General features: G+C 38.4%; 1 protein-coding gene across 2 annotated transcripts; it reads right to left on the bottom strand.

Annotated features, from left to right (window-relative positions):
- Positions 1-16,834: 16,834 nt before the first annotated feature.
- On the bottom strand, positions 16,835-18,555 carry LOC109244010 (putative E3 ubiquitin-protein ligase XBAT35). Of its 2 annotated transcripts, none has more exons than XM_019411036.1 (2): positions 18,285-18,555; positions 16,835-17,870 (listed from the first exon to the last, which is right to left on the bottom strand). In XM_019411036.1, exon 2 carries the CDS (start codon positions 17,807-17,809, stop codon positions 17,168-17,170), a length of 642 nt encoding a protein of 213 aa, XP_019266581.1. In that variant the 5' UTR covers positions 17,810-17,870; positions 18,285-18,555; the 3' UTR covers positions 16,835-17,167. The 2 variants fall into 2 exon arrangements, with proteins under 2 accessions (XP_019266581.1, XP_019266582.1); XM_019411037.1 differs by having other exon boundaries at positions 18,334-18,555.
- Positions 18,556-19,240: the final 685 nt, after the last annotated feature.

Raw genomic sequence — 19,240 nt, 5'->3', positions numbered from 1 at the left:
CCAACTGCCCAGAAGCATTTTCATAGGCATTAAGGACCTCCATCACCAACCTTAGAGATGTTTCATCAGATGAGCAGAAAACTATAGTATCATCAGCATAGGATAGGTGATTTATTTTTGGACTCCATTTGGGTAAACCAAAGCCACAAAAATATAGATTAGAGTGCAGTGAATTCAGACCTCTAGACAATGCTTCAGCAGCAAGAATGAACAGGGTTGGTGACAATGGATCACCCTGTTTAACCCCCCTAGAAGACTTGAAAAAACCATGTGGTTGACCATTAATCAATATAGAGTACCAGTTGTTCCCTACCAAATCAAAAATCATACCAATGAAGGCTTCTGAAAATCCCATCTTCCTTAGTGTTTTTGTAAGAAACAGCCATGATAGCCTATCATAGGCTTTTGCCATATCCAATTTAATCACCACATTTGGACCAGCTTTTGTTCTAAGTCTAATATCTGTAATGATCTCCTGGGTTAATAGTACATTCTCTACAATGCTCCTTCCTTTCACAAAACCTGCCTGTTCTTGTGAGATTAAGCTAGGAAGCATTTCAACCAATCTTTCATGAATGACTCTAGAAAATATCTTATTTACAAAATTGCTTAGACTGATTGGTCTCATGTCTCCAAAAGTAACTACTTCTTTCTTCTTTGGTAATAGCACCAAATTTGTATGAGTAATACTCTTTGGAAGCTGCTGACCACAGAAGAATGACTTTACCATGTTGACCACATCATCTTCAATAATCTCCCAGCATGAGTGATAGAAAGCACCAGTAAAACCATCTGGACCTCCTGCTGAATCCCCATTCAATCCCATTACTGCCTGCTTCACTTCCTCTCTTGTAGGCAATGCTATTAACCTCTCATTCTGCTCTCCATCTATCAGAGTAGGGACATGATTCAGAATATCAAATGTAGAAGGGACTACACTCTCAGTGAACTGATCTTTATAGAACTTTACTGCTTCCTCTGCTATTAATTCATCTTCTTCAATCCAATTACCAAGGCTGTCCTGGATTCTTGATAACTTCAATCTTTTCCTTCTCCCATTGACCTGTGCATGAAAAAATTTGGTGTTTCTATCCCCCTCCTTAAACCATGTCATGCCTGATTTTTGTCTCCAGAAATCTTCCTCCAAAGCAAGATATTTGATCATTTCAGCTTGAACACATTGTAATCTCTGCCTGTTCATCACTGTTGGATTTAATTCAAATTGTCTTTCATGCACCAGGACTACTTCCTCTAGGCTTGCAATTCTTTGAAAAATATCCCCATATGTAGCTTTACTCCATGTTGACAGTGCCTTCTTTAATTTCTTCAATTTGTAGTTGAAGATAACAAAGGGACTAGCACTGAAATCTGCTGACCAATTTTCTTTAACAACATCTTTGAATGATTCATGTTTAACCCAGAAATTAAGAAATCTAAAAGGTTTCTTAATAGGAGAAGTTTCAATATCACATTTTAATAACATTGGTCTATGGTCAGATCCTGTTTTGGACAAGTGAGTAACTTCCAAACCAGGAAAAGTCTGTTGCAATTCAGCATTCCCAAAACATCTATCAAGTCTCTTAAAGATACAATCTTCCTCAGATCTCCCATTCCACCATGTATAGATACTCCCTTTAAAGCCCAAATCTGTCAAGTTGCAGGTATTCATACAATGTCTAAAATCATCTACTTCATTGAGAGACACAGGTAATCCTCCATATTTTTCTTCCTCATCCCATATCACATTAAAATCTCCTCCTACCAACCAGGGAACACTCATATCTACAGCCATTGCATATAAAGAATCCCATAGTTCAATCCTTTCTATATGATCACATTTTGCATATACTAGAGTAAGAACCAGCTCAACATGTGTTTCAGTATGAAATAATCTAAGAGTCAGCTGCTGTGCCATATTATACAGAATATCAACTTCAAAAACTTCATCTATGAATGCCCAAATCTTATTAGAAACATTTACCACAGCTTGTGCTAACCCAATCCTTGCCCTATATCTCTCAATTTTGTTAGATTGTTGCATAGGCTCCAGAATCCCAATAAATTCAAAATGATGTTGTCTATGCATTGTAATTATTCTTTCAAAAGCTTGCTTAGTGTTCACTGACCTTACATTCCATATGATAGCATCCATTATAAATTTTGGGATTTGGACAGTGTTCTCCTAGTTTGAACTCCTCCTGCTGGTGCATTTGAAGTCTCCTTTGATTGTTTCTTTCTTCCTTTAGCTGCAGACTTGGCCTGGTCAAAATGTCTTGGTGATAAATCTCCCTGCTTAGCTACATTAAGGAAATTTTGAGCAGTTGACTCTTCATCCATATCTCTATCTATGTGGTCTGCTTTTTTCTGATTTTCATCTATCCCTTGAATGTGTATGACCTCCACAATATTTGCCTCATGAGTTTGATGAGCAACTTCCTTCTTTCCCTGCATATCACTGAGTTGCATCTGTACAGGAATCACTGGGACATTAATTCCTATTGCATCCTGCAACTTTTTCTTTTGCATGCCTTGTGTATATTCACTCATTTTATCTTTTGTTTTTACATTACTATTATCTGCTTGTTGGCCTGTTCCTCCTGGATCTATCATGCTAATATTGTCCACTTTGCCAAGCACTATACCATCATTATTGTCTTCACAATTCAACTGGGCTACATTTTCCTGCAACTGTGAGCTTGACATAATAACATTGCCTGAACTCTGTACATCTGTGGATGTGAATTTACTTTTTGCATCAGCATTTACACTTTGATCTTCCTCATCTACTTCCTGTTCACCCCTCTCCTCATCACTCTGCAGTATCTCAGGGATCTGACCATCTTCATCAACTTCTTCTGTCTGATTTGCCCATAATTTCCCTCCTATAGCTTTAGCCTTTTCAGTACTCTTAAACACTTCCAAATCTGGATCTTCTACAAATTCCTTTTTATCATTTAAAGCCAGCTGTTCCTCCACTAAAGTGTCTTGTGAAGGGATTTCATGACATGATGTATTTATTGCTGCTACCTTAGTATTGAATGCCCTATGAACCCATTGACTTGTGGACTCATTATTTGCCTTTTGAATCTTATCTGCATCACCCATGTTTGCTTCTTGGTTGACCTTTTTCTGCACCAATTCCTCTGACCTTGAAGTACCATGTGGAGCTATAGAATTAAGACTTCCTCCCACACCTGTGTGATTAGCCTTGCTTCCAATTTTTGTCTGTATCTTCCCTCCATTTTTAGGTGTGCTAGATTGATCTGCCCTCTTCCTATTCTCTGTATCATTGGGTTTAAATCCATCTATTGGCACCTCACTTTCCTCCCTCAGTATCAGTTGTTTGTTACCATTCTCTTCACTGTTTTCTACCTCCAAGATTGCAAACTTGTTATTAGTTTGTACCTGATGTAAAGCTCCTCCCTTTTGCATATCCACTGGAACTATTTCTTGTCCTATTTTATCATTTGCCTCCATCTGTTTTTCCTTTCCTTGCCCTCTCCTATCTCTAACTTCTTTCCACTGTGTCCCTTGATTGCCCACGACTTTACCACTTGAAAGAATCATTAGAGGTGCATTATTTCTTTCTTTTTCCTTATTGCCTTGCCTATAATTTTCTGCTGCATCTTGCTTCTCCTCATTTCTGTGTGCCATGAGTTCAGGATGAATCCTCCAACATTCCATCATGTCATGACCTTGTAACTTACACTCCTTACAATATTTTGGAAGGTAATCGTAATTAATAGTCACCCACTCAGTTCTTACCTCACCAGCAGCTTCATTAACAATGTCCATTCGAACTTTTTTAGGATGATCAGCCATAAGATCAATCAAAACCTTAACTCTTGCACAACTGGGCCTTGTTTTATTAATAGTAGCTTGATCTAGATGCAAAGGTTTACCAACAGCAGATGCTAACGAGAACAAGCACTCTTTAACAAAGTACGTTGGTAATAAATTTGGGAAAGATATCCAAGCCATGACCTTGGGAGTTTCTTCCCCTGCCTTGAATTTAGCATCGTAAATCAATGTCCTTAACTGATATTCCTCGCCATACTTATCCTTAACATAATAAACACCTTTTGATGAGAAATCAATAAAATCTTGCCATAATGAGAGTCTAATCAGTATATGTCTTTCACGTAAGAAACCAATGTTACACTCTCCTTTAATACCGCATTGAATAGGTATTATTCGACGTAATTCGTTAAGCTCAGGCCATCCATAAGAGAATTTGCACACGACTGCATATTGCAATCCTTCAATTACGTTCATGCGTTCAACCTCCGCCTCAGTAAAGCAAACTGTTGGTTGACCTTGAAACACTTGGGCTCGTCGAAGGGGAATAGGTTCTACTGCTGATGCACGATCGTGCATGGCATTAGTCGATGTAGGCTTCACTGCCGCTGCATAATTCATACTTTTTGGATCGTTTGAATTTTTTGGTGGCTGAGGATTGTCGTTAGAGGTGGTAGGGGGCTGGGCAGAAGTGATGGGAGGCTGACCAGCCGGCGTAGATGGCTGGCCGCCGGCCAGATTGGCCATGGCAGCGAATATTCGACCTTTCTCTCTCTATGAGTGGAAAATCGCCAGAGCCTCTCTCTCTAGACTCCAACGCGTTGGGTTTAACTGGTTTTAGGTCTTATTCTCTAGGTTTAGGGTTTTAGGGTTATTTTTAGGTTAGGGGAGTATGGGCTTAGGAATTATGGGTTTGAGAATTATGGGTTAGATCCAATTTGGGACAAATTTTGGCCAAATTTACCTTTAAAAAGTGGTCCTTTAACTCTACTAGACTAAAAATATTAACTCCTAAAATAACAACTACAAAATTATGAAATCATTTCTAATTAATTAAAGTAAAAATAAAAAATTAAAAGAGAAACTATTTTATATCAATTAGCTAAATAAAAGAAAATATTTTTTGTAATTTTCATTTTTGTGACAGAATAAAGTAAAAAGAGTCAAAACTAATTGAAATAGCGATATTAGGCCTAAACTAACTATTTAAATGCTAAAATGTATAAAATCTCGGGGAGGGTCAAAAATTACATGTCTACAGCTGCCCCTCTTTGATTGGAAACACGAAGTATTTTCAGACAAAGAACGACGAGACAGGTGTTTGACCCGACCCTTATTTAGAGAGACCAAAAACTAGAAGAAAGGAGAATGTGACCAAGCCTTGGTATCTGAGCTGCCTACATATCCCTGGGTATAAAGGAATCAGGCCACGTGTAGTTCAGAAGTAGGAACAATGATGGAGTATACCGAGGTGGAGAGCCGATTGAGGTGTTGTTCCGTCGAGGTTCCGGTCTGGTCCTGTTATTACATCAAAATCCAAATCCAAAAAAACTAAACAAACCTATCAGCTATGAGTTACAAGATTCCTATCTATAAGTCTTCTGAAATTTGATCTTGAGTCTTGAATGGTTCTTCATGCAGACTTTTGATTTGAACATTGATGCTTGCTAGCTGCAGGTGTTGATTCATTCTTCCACGGCTTCTTTGGATCAAAACCGGACACACCGTGCTCGTGACTTCAGTCATGTCTTGAGCAGTCCACATTTCGTCTCGGCTTTTGCGTTTTGGATTCACTTCTTTTTTTCCTTTTTTTTATTCTGGATTGAGACTACTTCTATTGGTCATCTCGGACTGTTGACTCGCATTCTTGCCGCGAGCTTCTGCTACTTCTAACCTGAATTGAATTCTAAAATGACTTCCCTCGTTTTCCAGGTGGGCGCCTGATGCTGACTTAAAACTAGAAATGAATTCCCTTGTTCTCCATGTGGGTGCCTGCAACTTAAACTTGAAATGAATTCCCTTGTTCTCCAGGTGGGCGCCTGATGCTGACTTAAAAATTTGAAATAAATTCCCTTGTTCTCCAGGTGGGGCGCCTGATGCTGACTTAAAATTTGAAATAAATTCCCTTGTTCTCCAGGTGGGCGCCTGATGCTGACTTAAAACTCGAAATAAATTCCCTTATTTTTCAGGTGGGCGCCTGCAACTTAAACTTGAAATGAATTCCCTTGTTCTCCAGGTGGGCGCCTGATGCTGACTTAACATTTGAAATAAATTCCCTTGTTTTCCAGGTGGGCGCTTGCAACTTAAACTCGAAATGAATTCCCTTGTACTCCAGGTCGGCGCCTGATGTTAAAACTTAAAATGAATTCCCTTGTTCTCCAGGTGGGCACCTGATGCTAACCTTAAAATTTGAAATCAATTCCCTTATTCTCCAGGTGGGCACCTGATGCTGTTACTTGAAATGAATTCCCTTGTTTTCCAGGTGGGCGCCTGCAACTTAAACTTGAAATGAATTCCCTTGTTCTCTAGGTGGGCGCCTGATGCTTAAACTCGAAATGAATTCCCTTGTTCTCTAGGTGGGCGCCTGATTCTAAAACTTGAAATGAATTCCCTTGTTTTCCAGGTGGGCGCTCTAAAACTTGAAATGGATTCCTTTGTTTTCCAGGTGGGCGCCTGATGCGTAAACTTGAAATGAATTCCCTTGTTCTCCAGGTGGGAGCCTGCCATTACAATAAAACAGACAAAACAAAAGAAACTTTTTTGCCCCAGTTTGGTACCGGGAACATCTGTGAGTGTTAATCGAATCCTGTTATCCAAAATAGCTCTAAGAATTTAAAAGCTATATCCCATTATCCAGGAGGGTCCTGAAAATTAAAATTAAATCTCATCTTAAGAGTGAAAACTTGAAAGCTAAATTCTATTTCCTAAAGGTAAGACTTACGCTAAATCTCATTATCTATGAGGGTCCTAAAAACTTAAAACTAAATCCCATTATCCAGGAGGGTCCTGAAAACTTGAAATTAAATCCCATTATCCAGGAGGGTCCTGTAAACTTGAACTTAAATCCCATTATCCAGGAGGGCCCTGAACTTAAGGAAAGCTAAATTCTATTTCCTAAAGGTAAAACTTATGCTAAGTCTCATTATCTATGGGGGTCTTAAAAACTTAAAACTAAATCCCATTATCCAGGAAGGTCCTGACAACTTAAAACTACATCCCATTATCCAGGAGGGTCCTGAAAACTTGAAATTAAATCCCATTATCCAGGAGGGTCCTGAAAAGTTAAACTTAAATCCCATTATCCAGGAGGGCCCTGAACTTAAAGAAAGCTAAAAACTCTTCTGACTAGGGAGAACGCCTAGGAGGTAATGGTCATCTCAACTAGGGGAACGCCTAGCAAGTAAAAACCTTCTCTAATAACCTTTGTGCTGACCGGATTTGGGCACTGCACTTGAAAAATTCAAGCTTCCAAGCTGTGATTTGGACATAGTCTTCGTCCCTGTTTCAAACAAAGAAAACTGTGAGTTTAAATATAGTGGTTGGTTGGTGGCCTTGACTTTGAGGGCGATTGCTCCTTCACTTGACACGATAACTTTGATTTCAACTTGAAATACCTTGCTTGTTTATTGATTAACCACTTTCTCCGTCACCCTTATCACAGAAAATACCTCTGATCCGTTCACACCCAATACCCTCTATCAGTTGCATTGTGCTTATGAATTGACATATACCGAACCGTTGTATTTCACATGAATCCCAAATCACGTCAATTGCCACCCACTCAGTGCGTATACTGTTCTTTCCTGACTTATACCACTTTGATGTGCTATCCAGATTCCGTTTTGTGCAATTGGAAAGCCGGTAGCAAATTTTGATGTCATTTCTCACTTGTTCCGACCAAACAGACTCAAGAAGAGGAAGTAAACAAAACAAAAGGAACAAAGTAAGGGACAATGGAAAGAGCTGATACCTAACAAGAGAATTACAAGGTAGAAACTTATCAGATGTGGATACCAACTCTAATGACAATGACATGCACCTTTGGATTAAGTGGCCTAATCAGTCAAGCAAGTCTAATGTTCAACTCTTGTTTTACCTCTTGGCCATGAAACTGGGTTTCAATGCTCCGATTATCCTATCTAACTCTCTATCCTTATCCGACTTGTAGTACCTGAAGGGTTTTCACCATCAAGCCTTTCTTTTTCTCAACTTACCGTTGCCTTATGGTGCCTATGAAGGTTTTCACTGATAAGACTCTCTCATTTTGTTCTTTTCCTTTTTATTTCCTCTGATTCTGTAGATGACAAGGCCTTGACCATAGTAAAAAAATCATATGCTCCTGGATTTTCTAGCTCGGCACTCTCAAAGATTATCTAGGAGGTCTTTTTTGGACTGTAATGTGGCTTTTGGACAAGGTTAGAAAGAAAGGATATCATAAAGGCTCAAAATAACTAAGACAACGGGGTTGATTTATTTACAACTTTTGGAATCCATTCTAAAAACTTTGCCCCAATTTCTAAAACAAGGGAATTTGAATCCTTTTTTTCTTTTTCTTTTTGAGATGGAATTTCTAAGAAAGACTGCCCCGCTCTCAACTTTGTGGGATTATAAAATATTTTATTTGGTGCGACCGAACCTTAAGGCTGCATACGTATCTTGTGGTGACAAGAATCAGGTCGAACGTAGTTCAAAAGACTACTCTTTGTTACTATCTTTCTTTTTCTTTTTTCTTTTTTTTTCTTCTTTTTTTTTCCCTTTTTTTCTTTATCTTTATTTTTCTTTTTCTTTTTTTGAATTTTTTTGAATTTCCCTGTTGGAATGAACTCTCTAAAACAAACCTATGGGGACATGAACCTTTTTTTTTCTTTTCATATGACTCTAACTTGATTCCAAAAGAGGGGAGGTAAAAGAAATCAGCATAGGCTCAAAGGGTATCCAAGGGTATAAAGTGTTTGGGTAGCTGAAAGAGAGCTTCCCAATCCCTGAAAATGCCAAGTACAACACATGCAACTTGAAGATGAAAAATGAAGATCATGCATAGCATTTCTTTTGCAGCATCGGCATTGGTATCACAGATATGCCTTCCACCTTTCTTTAGTGCCTTGTCAAGTACAGAGCTCTTCTTGGGTGATTTCTTCTTCACAATGGATACCCTCCGTCAGTTCAGAGCAAACTCCCTTGGCTTTACCTTGTTACTTGCGGTGCACTTGAACTCAAAGCTGCTCGGTTCAAATTGTCTGGGATGCACTCTCCTTTAACGAATTTTTTTCATCTTATTAACTTTCCAAATTATCTACCCCAGTTTCACACAGTTCGGGCTTCAAATGATCTCAAAATGTCCAAATCCGTACTTATTTTCCTCAAGTGTCCCTATCATCTTCAAAATTGTTTCATTGCTTCATAATTAGACTAACTTTTAAGACCAGGCCTAGAATTATGTGTGCATGTCATGTCACTAGAGCCATCATGAAAAGAACTATGAAAGGAAAAGGGAACTAAACAAAAACTGACTAGAATAACAGAAAATAGGAAATTGCATTAGACAGACGGTGAAACGGTTTGAACAACAAAACAAGCAAAATACACTAGGGTTACAACCCTGGAAAAACCTAAATAACACTAAAAGGGGTAGTATGACTAAATGAACTAAGCAAAATAAAAAGGATAGAAGGGTTTGAGTCACAAGAAAATATCCGGATTACAACCCTGAAATAACCCGGACAACAAAAATGACAACAAAATAAAACCACCAGGACTCCCCTGGCTAGCCAAGAAAGGACCGTCCTTCCAATTACCAGGATTGGCATCTTAGCCACTGAGTTCCACATCAATATCACCAATACCCTTACCAATTTCAATGACATTGACCTCAGCAAATAGCTTTTGGGTCCTTTTTGCCAACTCACTCTTAAGATCAACTTTTGGAACTGAGATTGATAGCGCTGAAAACTTTGCGACAAGTGGCCCTCGAAGAAGCTCAGAAGAGTTTTCATATTCATTTTCGACACAAATCATGCCCACCATATGCGTCTCATTATGGACAGGCAATGAACATTGGCTAGTATCCGCTGCATCTGGATTTTGCACGGTAATGTCACATGCATCAATAAGCTTTTGGACCGCTCTTTTAGATGCCAACACTTTTCTACACTGTGCCCTGGGGCATTAGAGCAATATGCGCACCTCTGAGAATAATCAAAATTCTCTAGAAGGGGGTTCGGCATTTTTATCTGAATCGGCTTCAACATCCCCAATTGCCTCAATCTTTGGAACAAACTGGCATATGATTCTCCAATAGGAGTGAAAGACTTTTCTCTTTGTTGCTGCCTTTTCATTTTGTACCCCGGCCTCGATTGGAACCTCTTGCGGGCAGGTGGTTGATATGCTTGTAGAGGTGGGTAAGACATTTGTGGAGACGGTGCAAGCCATTGCGGGTCTCGTGGGTGTGGAGCATATGTCGGTGCATTGTGGATAGAGTACTGGGAAGGTGAGGTATGACTTTGGGGATTTTGTGGAGGAAAGTAGCACTGGGAAGGATTATCTGGAGTACGATGATATTCATGGGGTTGGTATTGAGGCTGAAAGCATTTAGCAGGAATGCTCACTGGATCCCGTCGTTGGCGGGGCTCAACAACATCTTTTCTACCAATCGGAGAACTGACCCGAGCAACTTGTTCGTTCCATCTGAGCCAAAACTCCCCAAAACTTCCCTCGGGTTTCTTTTCCATCTGAGATAGGGAGGAGCAATCTGGGATAATGTCTACACTGTACTGATAGTGCCGAACAAAATCTTGAGCCATGTCACCCCATGCACGCCATTTACTGACATCTTGACGAATATACCACTCCAAGGCTTCCCCACTCAAACTCTCACTGAAACATGCCATCAACAATTCATCTTTCCCGCAAACACTTCTCATTTCACTGCAATAACCTTTCAGATGGGCTACTGGATCTCCACGCCCATCATACAAATCAAACTTTGGCATCTTAAACCCAGCAGGCAGTTGGATATTAGGAAACCAGCACAAGTCTTTGTAAGGCGTGCTCACCTGACTCTCTATCCCTTGCATGTTTCTTAAAGACTACTCTAAGATTTTCACTTTCTTGGATATGTCATCTTGCTCCACTATCTTAGCAGGCTTTTCAGTTTCACCGGGAGGCTCAAAATGAGGAGCGTGAGAGTATGGATCCAAGACCCGGAAAGTTGGTTCTGGAGCATAGTGTTGGGCATCGTGGACTTTGAACACAGTCTTGCTAGAGGATCGAGGAAAGGTAGCTGGTGGATGAGCTACAAAAACATGAGTGGTCAAAGGAGCGGGATATGAGGTGGTTTTTGCGGGTGGAGTGTGAAAAGGTTGTGGGGAGATATTAGCAGCAGTGGGAATCTGGATTTGTGACAGTGGCGGAACGGTGACAAGGCTTTCAGTGTAGTTAGCGGGAACTAATGGTGGAGGATGCCCACTAATCCAGGCTTGGTATATTTCGTCCATCTGTCCTTTCAACCTTAAGACCTCTTCTTTCAACTCAGATTCCGATCAACAATTCCCTTAGACGGATCAATAACCCCTGTGTCTAAATCTTTGCTAGCCATGACTACCTTGCTCTTTGACCTTGTATTGTATGGAAGAGTTACCAGTTTAAGAACCACAAACCAACCACTCTTATGCTATAATGAAGATAATAAGGAGGAACAAAATGAAGTCATCATGTTAACGTTAGGGCATTTAACATAAGATAATCTCACATTATGTGCAATGCACCTAGTCACAGTTATCGGTTCTAAAATGACTTCGAGGGTATGAAGGTCATATGGCATCATCCCAATTTGTTCATTTCAATCTTCTCTTTCTTTTCTTTTCTAGCACTTCTTGGCTTGCTCATTTTCCTTTTTTTTTTCTAATTATCACTCTTTTCTCTCCTCTCATTTCTCACATCCCATAATTTCACCTCTTTTTTTTTTCTTTTTTTTCTTTTACCCTTTTAATTTTTAAAAAATGATTCAATCGAACCCTATGTAGGTTGCCTACGTATCATGTTCCACATGAATCAGACAGAGCGCAGTTCTGGAAAAGTAATGGACAAAATAAACTAAGAAACAAAAATCTTTTTGGATTTTTCATTTACAACTCTTTTTCGATTTTCAAATATAAAACAGGAAATACGATAACGGGAGACTTGACAAACTCAACTATACTATGACAAACTCCGACACCAACTAACAGAATCAGTACTACTTAACATGACTATAAAGTACAAGACAACATAAAAAACAGACTCAAAACATAAAAATCTCCTTTAGCCAGCTCCTGAATGCAGCGGTCCTGACTGGATGGTCCCGGGGTGTCTGTCATGCTCAAAATCCGGTAAGTAGATTCATACCTTTATGAGAAAACTAAAACCAAAATAGAGTTAAAGATTTAGAACACTATGTGAGACAATAACACTCCCTATTGGACACATGCAAGACATGATTGTGGCTATTTTTAAAAAATTAACCTACGTGGCTTATTAGCGCAAACTCATCAAAGGTGACCTCATAGACATGGAAATACCTCACTAAAGCTTATGTGGATTCAAACTCCCAACAATCATGCCCCGAAATTAATTTGCAAAAATAACCCTTTTTGCAAGAATGGCCGATGTGGCTAGAAGTGGCTAAAGATGCAAACTCATAAAAGGATGGACCTTAAAGTAATATGACACCTAGTTGTGGACTCAAGATTCTAATACATGGGTCAATTGAACCACTTTTGCGAAAATAGCCCTATTTTGCAAAACGGCCTCTGTGGCCAAAAGCGGTAGACATGCAAATTTGACAAGGATGGACCTTAAAGTAAAGAGACACCTAATTGTGTATTGGTGACTCTCCAGACACACTTACACAAACCACTTTGCGAAAATAGCCCTATTTTGCAAAACGACCGATGTGGCCAAAAGTGGCTAGAGATGCAAGATTTGGCTACGACCCTCGAAGCCAAAAACCTAAGACTCACTAGGAAGACCGTACCCTATGTGGGTTGCCTACGTATCGCGTCCCGTAAGACGAGAATCAGGTATGCGTAGTTCGGGAAGATTGGATACGAGCGAGAATTAAAAAAATAATTAATTTAGAGAAAATATATTTTTTGTCTCTTTTTTTTTTTGAAAAATGACGAAAGATGTAAAATCTTTTTGGATTTTATTTTTCTCTTTTTTTCTTCTTCTTTTTTTCTTTTTTCTTTAAAAGAAATGTGAAAGACAAACATAACTGGGCCCTCCTTGCTTCACTTTCACACTTTACCCTCTTTTCTTTCTTATTTACCCTCAACCATCATTGGTCCGCCAAATGACCCCTTTTACCTCTAAAAAAATGCAATATGTACCACATAAGATGCATCAGGATGGTCTTTTGATTTTGGGTACCCCTATCCTAGACGGGCCCAACCCCTGTGTTGAGTACCCTAAGTCAAATGCACGTGATGCAAACAAGCGTTCCTACTAGGGATCCGGCATGAGGCTATGTTATTCTAGGTTTAAAACCTGGGTGTATTGTTCTAGACCTAGCTTACCCGAGCGGACAACTCGAGCCGAGGGGGGGCTACGTACCGGGAACCAAAAGGCCATCCGGATTTGTAACTGATCCGAGCCTCATTCTAAATTAGAGTATGACACTAACAGAAAAGAAGTCACGCCAGCGTGCACTTCCCAGAAGATTAGAAGAGAAGGGTTTCACAACAATTTATATACAATTCAAATAATATCAAAGCGGTAAAAAGCGGCATTTAGCACATTAGGCTCAAACATGCAATAAAAATCAGATAATAAATAAAATACAAATATAAAAATAACTCTAAGCTCGAATTCTCGAACCCCGAACCAGAGATTCTGGGTTAAGTCCCCAGCAGAGTCGCCAGAGCTGTCACACCTCCTTTTTCTACTCCGAAAGGGGTATAATGGAGTTTTTCCAATTAAAGTGACAATAACCGAACTAGGATTATTTATTCAAATTCAGAGTCGCCACTTGGGATAATTTATGGTGTCCCAAGTCACCGGTTTAAAATCCCGAATCGAGAAAGTTTTACTCTGTTTTACAGTCCGCGAAATACAGAAATCCGGGTAAGGAATTCTGTTAACCCGGGAGAAGGTGTTAGGCATTCCCGGGTTCCGTGGTTTTAGCACGGTCGCTCAACTATTAATATTTGGCCTAATTATCTGATTAATTACACATTTTAAACCTACGTGCATTTTTAATTTTCTAACCGCTTTTAATGTTTATAGAACAAATCACGATTGTCGTACACTTGTTTGTTTTTGTACATGTTGCAAATCGTGTCACGGGAGCCGTACCCACGATCTACAACATGTGTATTTTATAATTAACATTATTAGAAGTTGTGGCCGGGTCACATAAATGTACCTCCGGATTTGGAAATTATGTATCACGACTACGTCACGGGAAACCGTACCCGTAGCTATGATAACTTTTGTTATAGCGCGCCTAAAGCAAACTACGAAGGTTCATGTTTAATAACGGCCTAAGCATTCTCCTAACGATTCATTATTTGGAAGAGATGAAATGATATAATATCTATTCAATATTCAAATATTCTTTAACTTTACTAACACCAAAAGAAACAATTTCTCTTCTACAATTAAACTAAGTCTAAACTTTAATTTTCCTTTGGCTATATTGTTCAACAACATATAATTCATGTAAATCTTAACCAACTGATATGAACAAAATCAACCAAACAGAAGTCATGAATCTCAGAATCATACGCCACACATAACATTTCAAGTCTGGAAGAAAACAGAAAGAACAAAGAGTTAAAAGAATCGGACCTCAATATAGCCGGAACTTAAATCTAACGGAAACTCGGACGGAACTACGAACAACTCTGAACAGCCTACACCTCAATCGGATTCGAAACCAATTCCAACACTTAAAGAAAAATTTATTTTAAGACCCAGGATCTGAACGAAAAATCAAATAGATTTTTCCTCTCAAACTCGGATTTTCTCTTCTTCCCTTTTTGTTGTTGACTGTATGTGTGTACGTTGTATTTTGATGCGCGTGTGTGTTTTGTGAAGAATGGAGAGGCTGACTGCTGGCTTTGGTAGAGTTACTGGCGAGGGCTACTGGTTTTTGAGACGAGGGAGAAAGAGATGGGAACGAGGGGGAGAGGATAGTGTCGCCGATGGTCGTTTATGTGTTGTGTGTGTTGAAGCTGCTGGGAGATGAGTTGGGGTAAGCAGTTGTGGCTGTTGTTGTTGTGTAGGTGAAGGGTGGTCTTTGTGTGTTTCCGAGTAGGGGTCGCTGGTTGGTGTCGTCACTCGCCGGTGATCAATTCCGGCGAGGCAGCAGCTCGCGCGAAGGAGATGGCAGAGGAGTCGAGGTCAGCAATTGCGGCTGCTTAGGTCTTTAGGTGTTGAAGAAGATGATGCCTAGGGTGTTTTTGGGCTGGGGTCGAAAACAGCTGTTGCATTCTCTAGGGTTCCACCATTCTTTTGTGTTTTTAGGTGTTTTTGTTGTAAAGAAGAAGAAGAGAAAACGGCTGATCCTCTTTAGGTCTTAGGCGTTAGGTCTTATTCTCTAGGTTTAGGGTTTTAGGGTTATTTTTAGGTTATGGGCTAGATCCGAATTGGGCCAAATTTTGGCCAAATTTACCTTTAAAAAGTGGTCCTTTAACTCTACTAGACTAAAAATATTAACTCCTAAAATAACAACTATAAAATTATGAAATTATTTCTAATTAATTAAAGTAAAAATTAAAAATTAAAAGTGAAACTATTTTATATCAATTAGCTAAATAAAAGAAAATATTTTTTGTAATTTTTATTTTTGTGACAGAATAAAGTAAAAAGAGTCAAAACTAATTGAAATAACGATATTAGGCCTAAACTAACTATTTAAATGCTAAAATATATAAAATCTCGGAGAGGGTCAAAAACTACATATTTACATATTTGACGTGTTGTGTAATTTTCCCTTTAGGATATTTGTCATTTGTGTCAAGACAGCCTTCTTATGACCGCCTTTAAGATGGCATATAAAGGACTAGAGGAGGTCTTCAGACTGTCACCTAAAATACACAAAAAATTCCCTCGTGTACATTTGTGGGGTGCAGCGAAAAATATGTTGTGCACCGAACTATTTTTTTCGTGTACATTTGTGACCAGTAAATAATAGGAACAACAATAACGACAACGACTACGACCTAGTAAAATCTCACTAGTGAGGTTTGGGGAGGGTAGTGTGTACCCAAACCTTACCCCTACTCCGAAGGAGTAGAGAGGTTGTTTCCGAAAGACCCTCGGCTCAAGAAGACAAAAGATAAAATGAGACAATATCAGTAACACCAAAGAAATCATAGGAAAAATAGGAACAACATGAAATCCAGAAGAAAGATGCAAAGCAAAAGCGAAATAGTAACCCTACCAAACTAGTCTCACAAAGTTATGAAGTAAGGCAAGACTCAACTACTTCCTAACCTACAACCCTAATACTCGACCTCCACATGATCCTATCAAGTGTCATGTCCTCGGAAATTTGAAGCCTTGCCATATTCTGCCTGATCACCTTCCCCAATACTTCTTAGGCCGCCCTCTAATGGAAAGAAAAGGTATAATAAGATAGGATAAAAACTGAGCTTACTCATGTTCTCATACATCACATACTCAACTTATGAAGTCTTAGAACTGTATTATGTGATGCAAATTTAGACAATTCAATAAAAAAGAACTATAACAAATTAAGAACACGAAAGGCTTAAATAGATGGCTTGCAATGCCTAGGTTCAATTTTGTACAATTAACTGATTAAGTCCATCTGATCTCTGTTTATTTTTTTTATTTAATAGTAGGCACAACTTGAAGAAGTAGTCATTATTACGCTGCATAGTTAAAGCCTTCGACCTTTTTGTAACTAGAACCCTATTACTACTATTTTATACATATATATTTTTTATATTAGGCTAGCGAATATTATATTTAATCGGTCGGCCAAATATATAACTTTATCTTTTATTGTTGCATCAAGAGAAAAAGGCCGTGCTTGCGACTACTCCATGTTTTGTGATGACATTGAATTGGTTATAGAATGATTAAAACTAACATTGTACAAGTATAGTTGTTTAACTACATAAGTCCAAAATCTTTTCTTTTCTTTAAGAAAAGAAAATGTTCTTTTGGCTTATTTACAAACTATTAATCCATATACTCACACTAGAAACTTTAACTTTTCACTTCAAATCAAATTCTCCTCCCGCTCTCGTTTTACATTAAAGCGCCCAATTCATAATTGACGAATTTTACCTCCTCACTTTGAGTTAATTTCTTTACTTTTGGACAAATCCCCATGACCAAAACCTTGGATTCTTTTTTTACCTCAGTAAATGTCGAGAATTTCAAGAATGGATCTGTTACAAAGGGGACAACAACCTCGATTTACCCAAAGCTCTCTTGAACAAACCCTGCAAAATGTGTGACCACATGGTATGAATGCTGCTCCCTTTTTCCTCTGCATACAAACACAGCAAACATTTTCACCCCCTACCCCCTCTTCTTTCTCCATTAATTCTCCCTCATATATCTCCGTTTCTTCTAACAATCTCATCAACGACATTCTTGCTGGTGTCCCGGGTACTGTCCTCGGCCCGTCAACATCGGGCCTCAATGGGCTCGGGCCGGGCCGTGAACTCGGGCTATTGTCAATTGCATTGTCTGAACCTTGCTCTGCGGCTTCCTCTCGGGAATGACGTTCGGCGGCCAATGCGGCCGCCAAATTCATCCCGGAACTTCCTCCGGGAATATGACCCAAACATGCTATACTAGTAGTAGTAGAGACTGTTTCGGGCGGTGTATGAATTATATGATGACTCATCACTTCTTCTACGTCGTCTTCATCGTCCATGATATTTAATGTTGCTGGCAATATACCCCATCTGGACCCACAACATCCGATTCCTTTTAATCCTAGCCGTTCTGTTAAACTCTTTCGTCGTCTTATAACTCGATCTTCACCGTCCATTTTCTCTCTACGTCAACAACCCACCCTTCGTTCTTGCTGCTATCCCTCTGTTTGACCTTTCCTGCAAATAGAAAACCCAAGATTTCATCTATTTCAGCCATTTATACACATACCACAAATGCCACATCATAGGATACAACAAATTATGCATAGGTACATAAATTTTCAGTATTCAATATGAAAAATTAGCATTAATGAACAAATGGAACAAGTATATGCGGCCTTGTTTAGATTATATATCCAACTGAATTCAATATTTTCGACAGAGAATATACATATGAAAGTTACTATAATTTTAAAAATATACTAATTAAGTTCAGTACCAAAAACCTTAAAAGTTGAACTTATCATACTTGAATTCTGAATTCGTATATATATATATATATATATATATATATATATATATATATATATATATATATATGAGAAGTGAAAAAAGGAAAAGAAAAGGTATATAAAAGAGAAATATACTTACAAAGAATCGAAAATGAAATTAGTGGTAACCTAAAAGGCATTGAAATTACATCAAGAAACTACGATATTTGATGGACTGGCAGGTCAACCACGTAATTTATTCCTCAACCACTTGAATTTAATTAACAAAGATAATTAAGAAAGTGATTAATTAGCATAATTGGGGGAAAAATATGAAGGAAGAAAACTGGGATTGCTAGGGTTGATGTGGGAGGGAAGGAGAGAAGGAGCTGTTTAGCTATGAATTGGGAAGTCAATGAAATGTGGTTTTTCTTTGTGGAAAAAGATAAGAGAGACTAGTATATATTGTTAGGTGTAATATTATTCTTCCTTTTTTGAATTAGAAACAAACAAAAAGACAAAATGGAAGGAAGAAAAGAGCAAGAAAAGGAGAATAATTATATTGGTGGGGGTCTTTAGGGGGATATTTTTTGGTGGTTTGGACAAATTTAAGATTTGAATTTTATGAATTTCAAACGTCATTAAATTATTGGTTATTTGAATTGTTGGGTTCAAAATTTAATTTTTATAAATATTTTATAAATTCTTTACAATTTTTTATGTTAATATTTTTCTTTTCTTTAGTTCTCATCATAATTTTTTCCTCTTCTATTTCCAAACCTGTTTCGAAAATACTTTCATGAGCCGAGGCTAATGGAAAATGCTTCTCTACTTGTGTAGGTGTAAAGTTTGCGTACGTCCCATCTTCCTCGGACCTCATTTGTAAGATCATACTGGGTATGTTGTTATTGTACAATATTTTGTAAATTACATTCGCCATGTTTGGTGGTTTAGATAAGATTAATTTATTTGGCCTGAAAATTAAAGGAACAAAGATTAATTGTTATTTTTCTTATTTTTGATAAAGATTGAGTCTTTGACAAGAATTCTCTTGTTTTTAATGGGATTATATATTTTAAAATATTGCGTGTTTGTGTGAGGTTTTAAGTGGTCGCC

This window comes from Nicotiana attenuata, unplaced genomic scaffold (assembly GCF_001879085.1).
Source record: "Nicotiana attenuata strain UT unplaced genomic scaffold, NIATTr2, whole genome shotgun sequence".
Lineage (NCBI taxonomy): Eukaryota > Viridiplantae > Streptophyta > Magnoliopsida > Solanales > Solanaceae > Nicotiana > Nicotiana attenuata.
This window is presented reverse-complemented; position numbering and strand designations above follow the sequence as displayed.

Bases quoted from the DNA above. Each gene is read 5' to 3' on its own strand.
- LOC109244010 (XM_019411036.1), bottom strand. From the start codon at position 17,809: ATGGACGGTGAAGATCGAGTTATAAGACGACGAAAGAGTTTAACAGAA.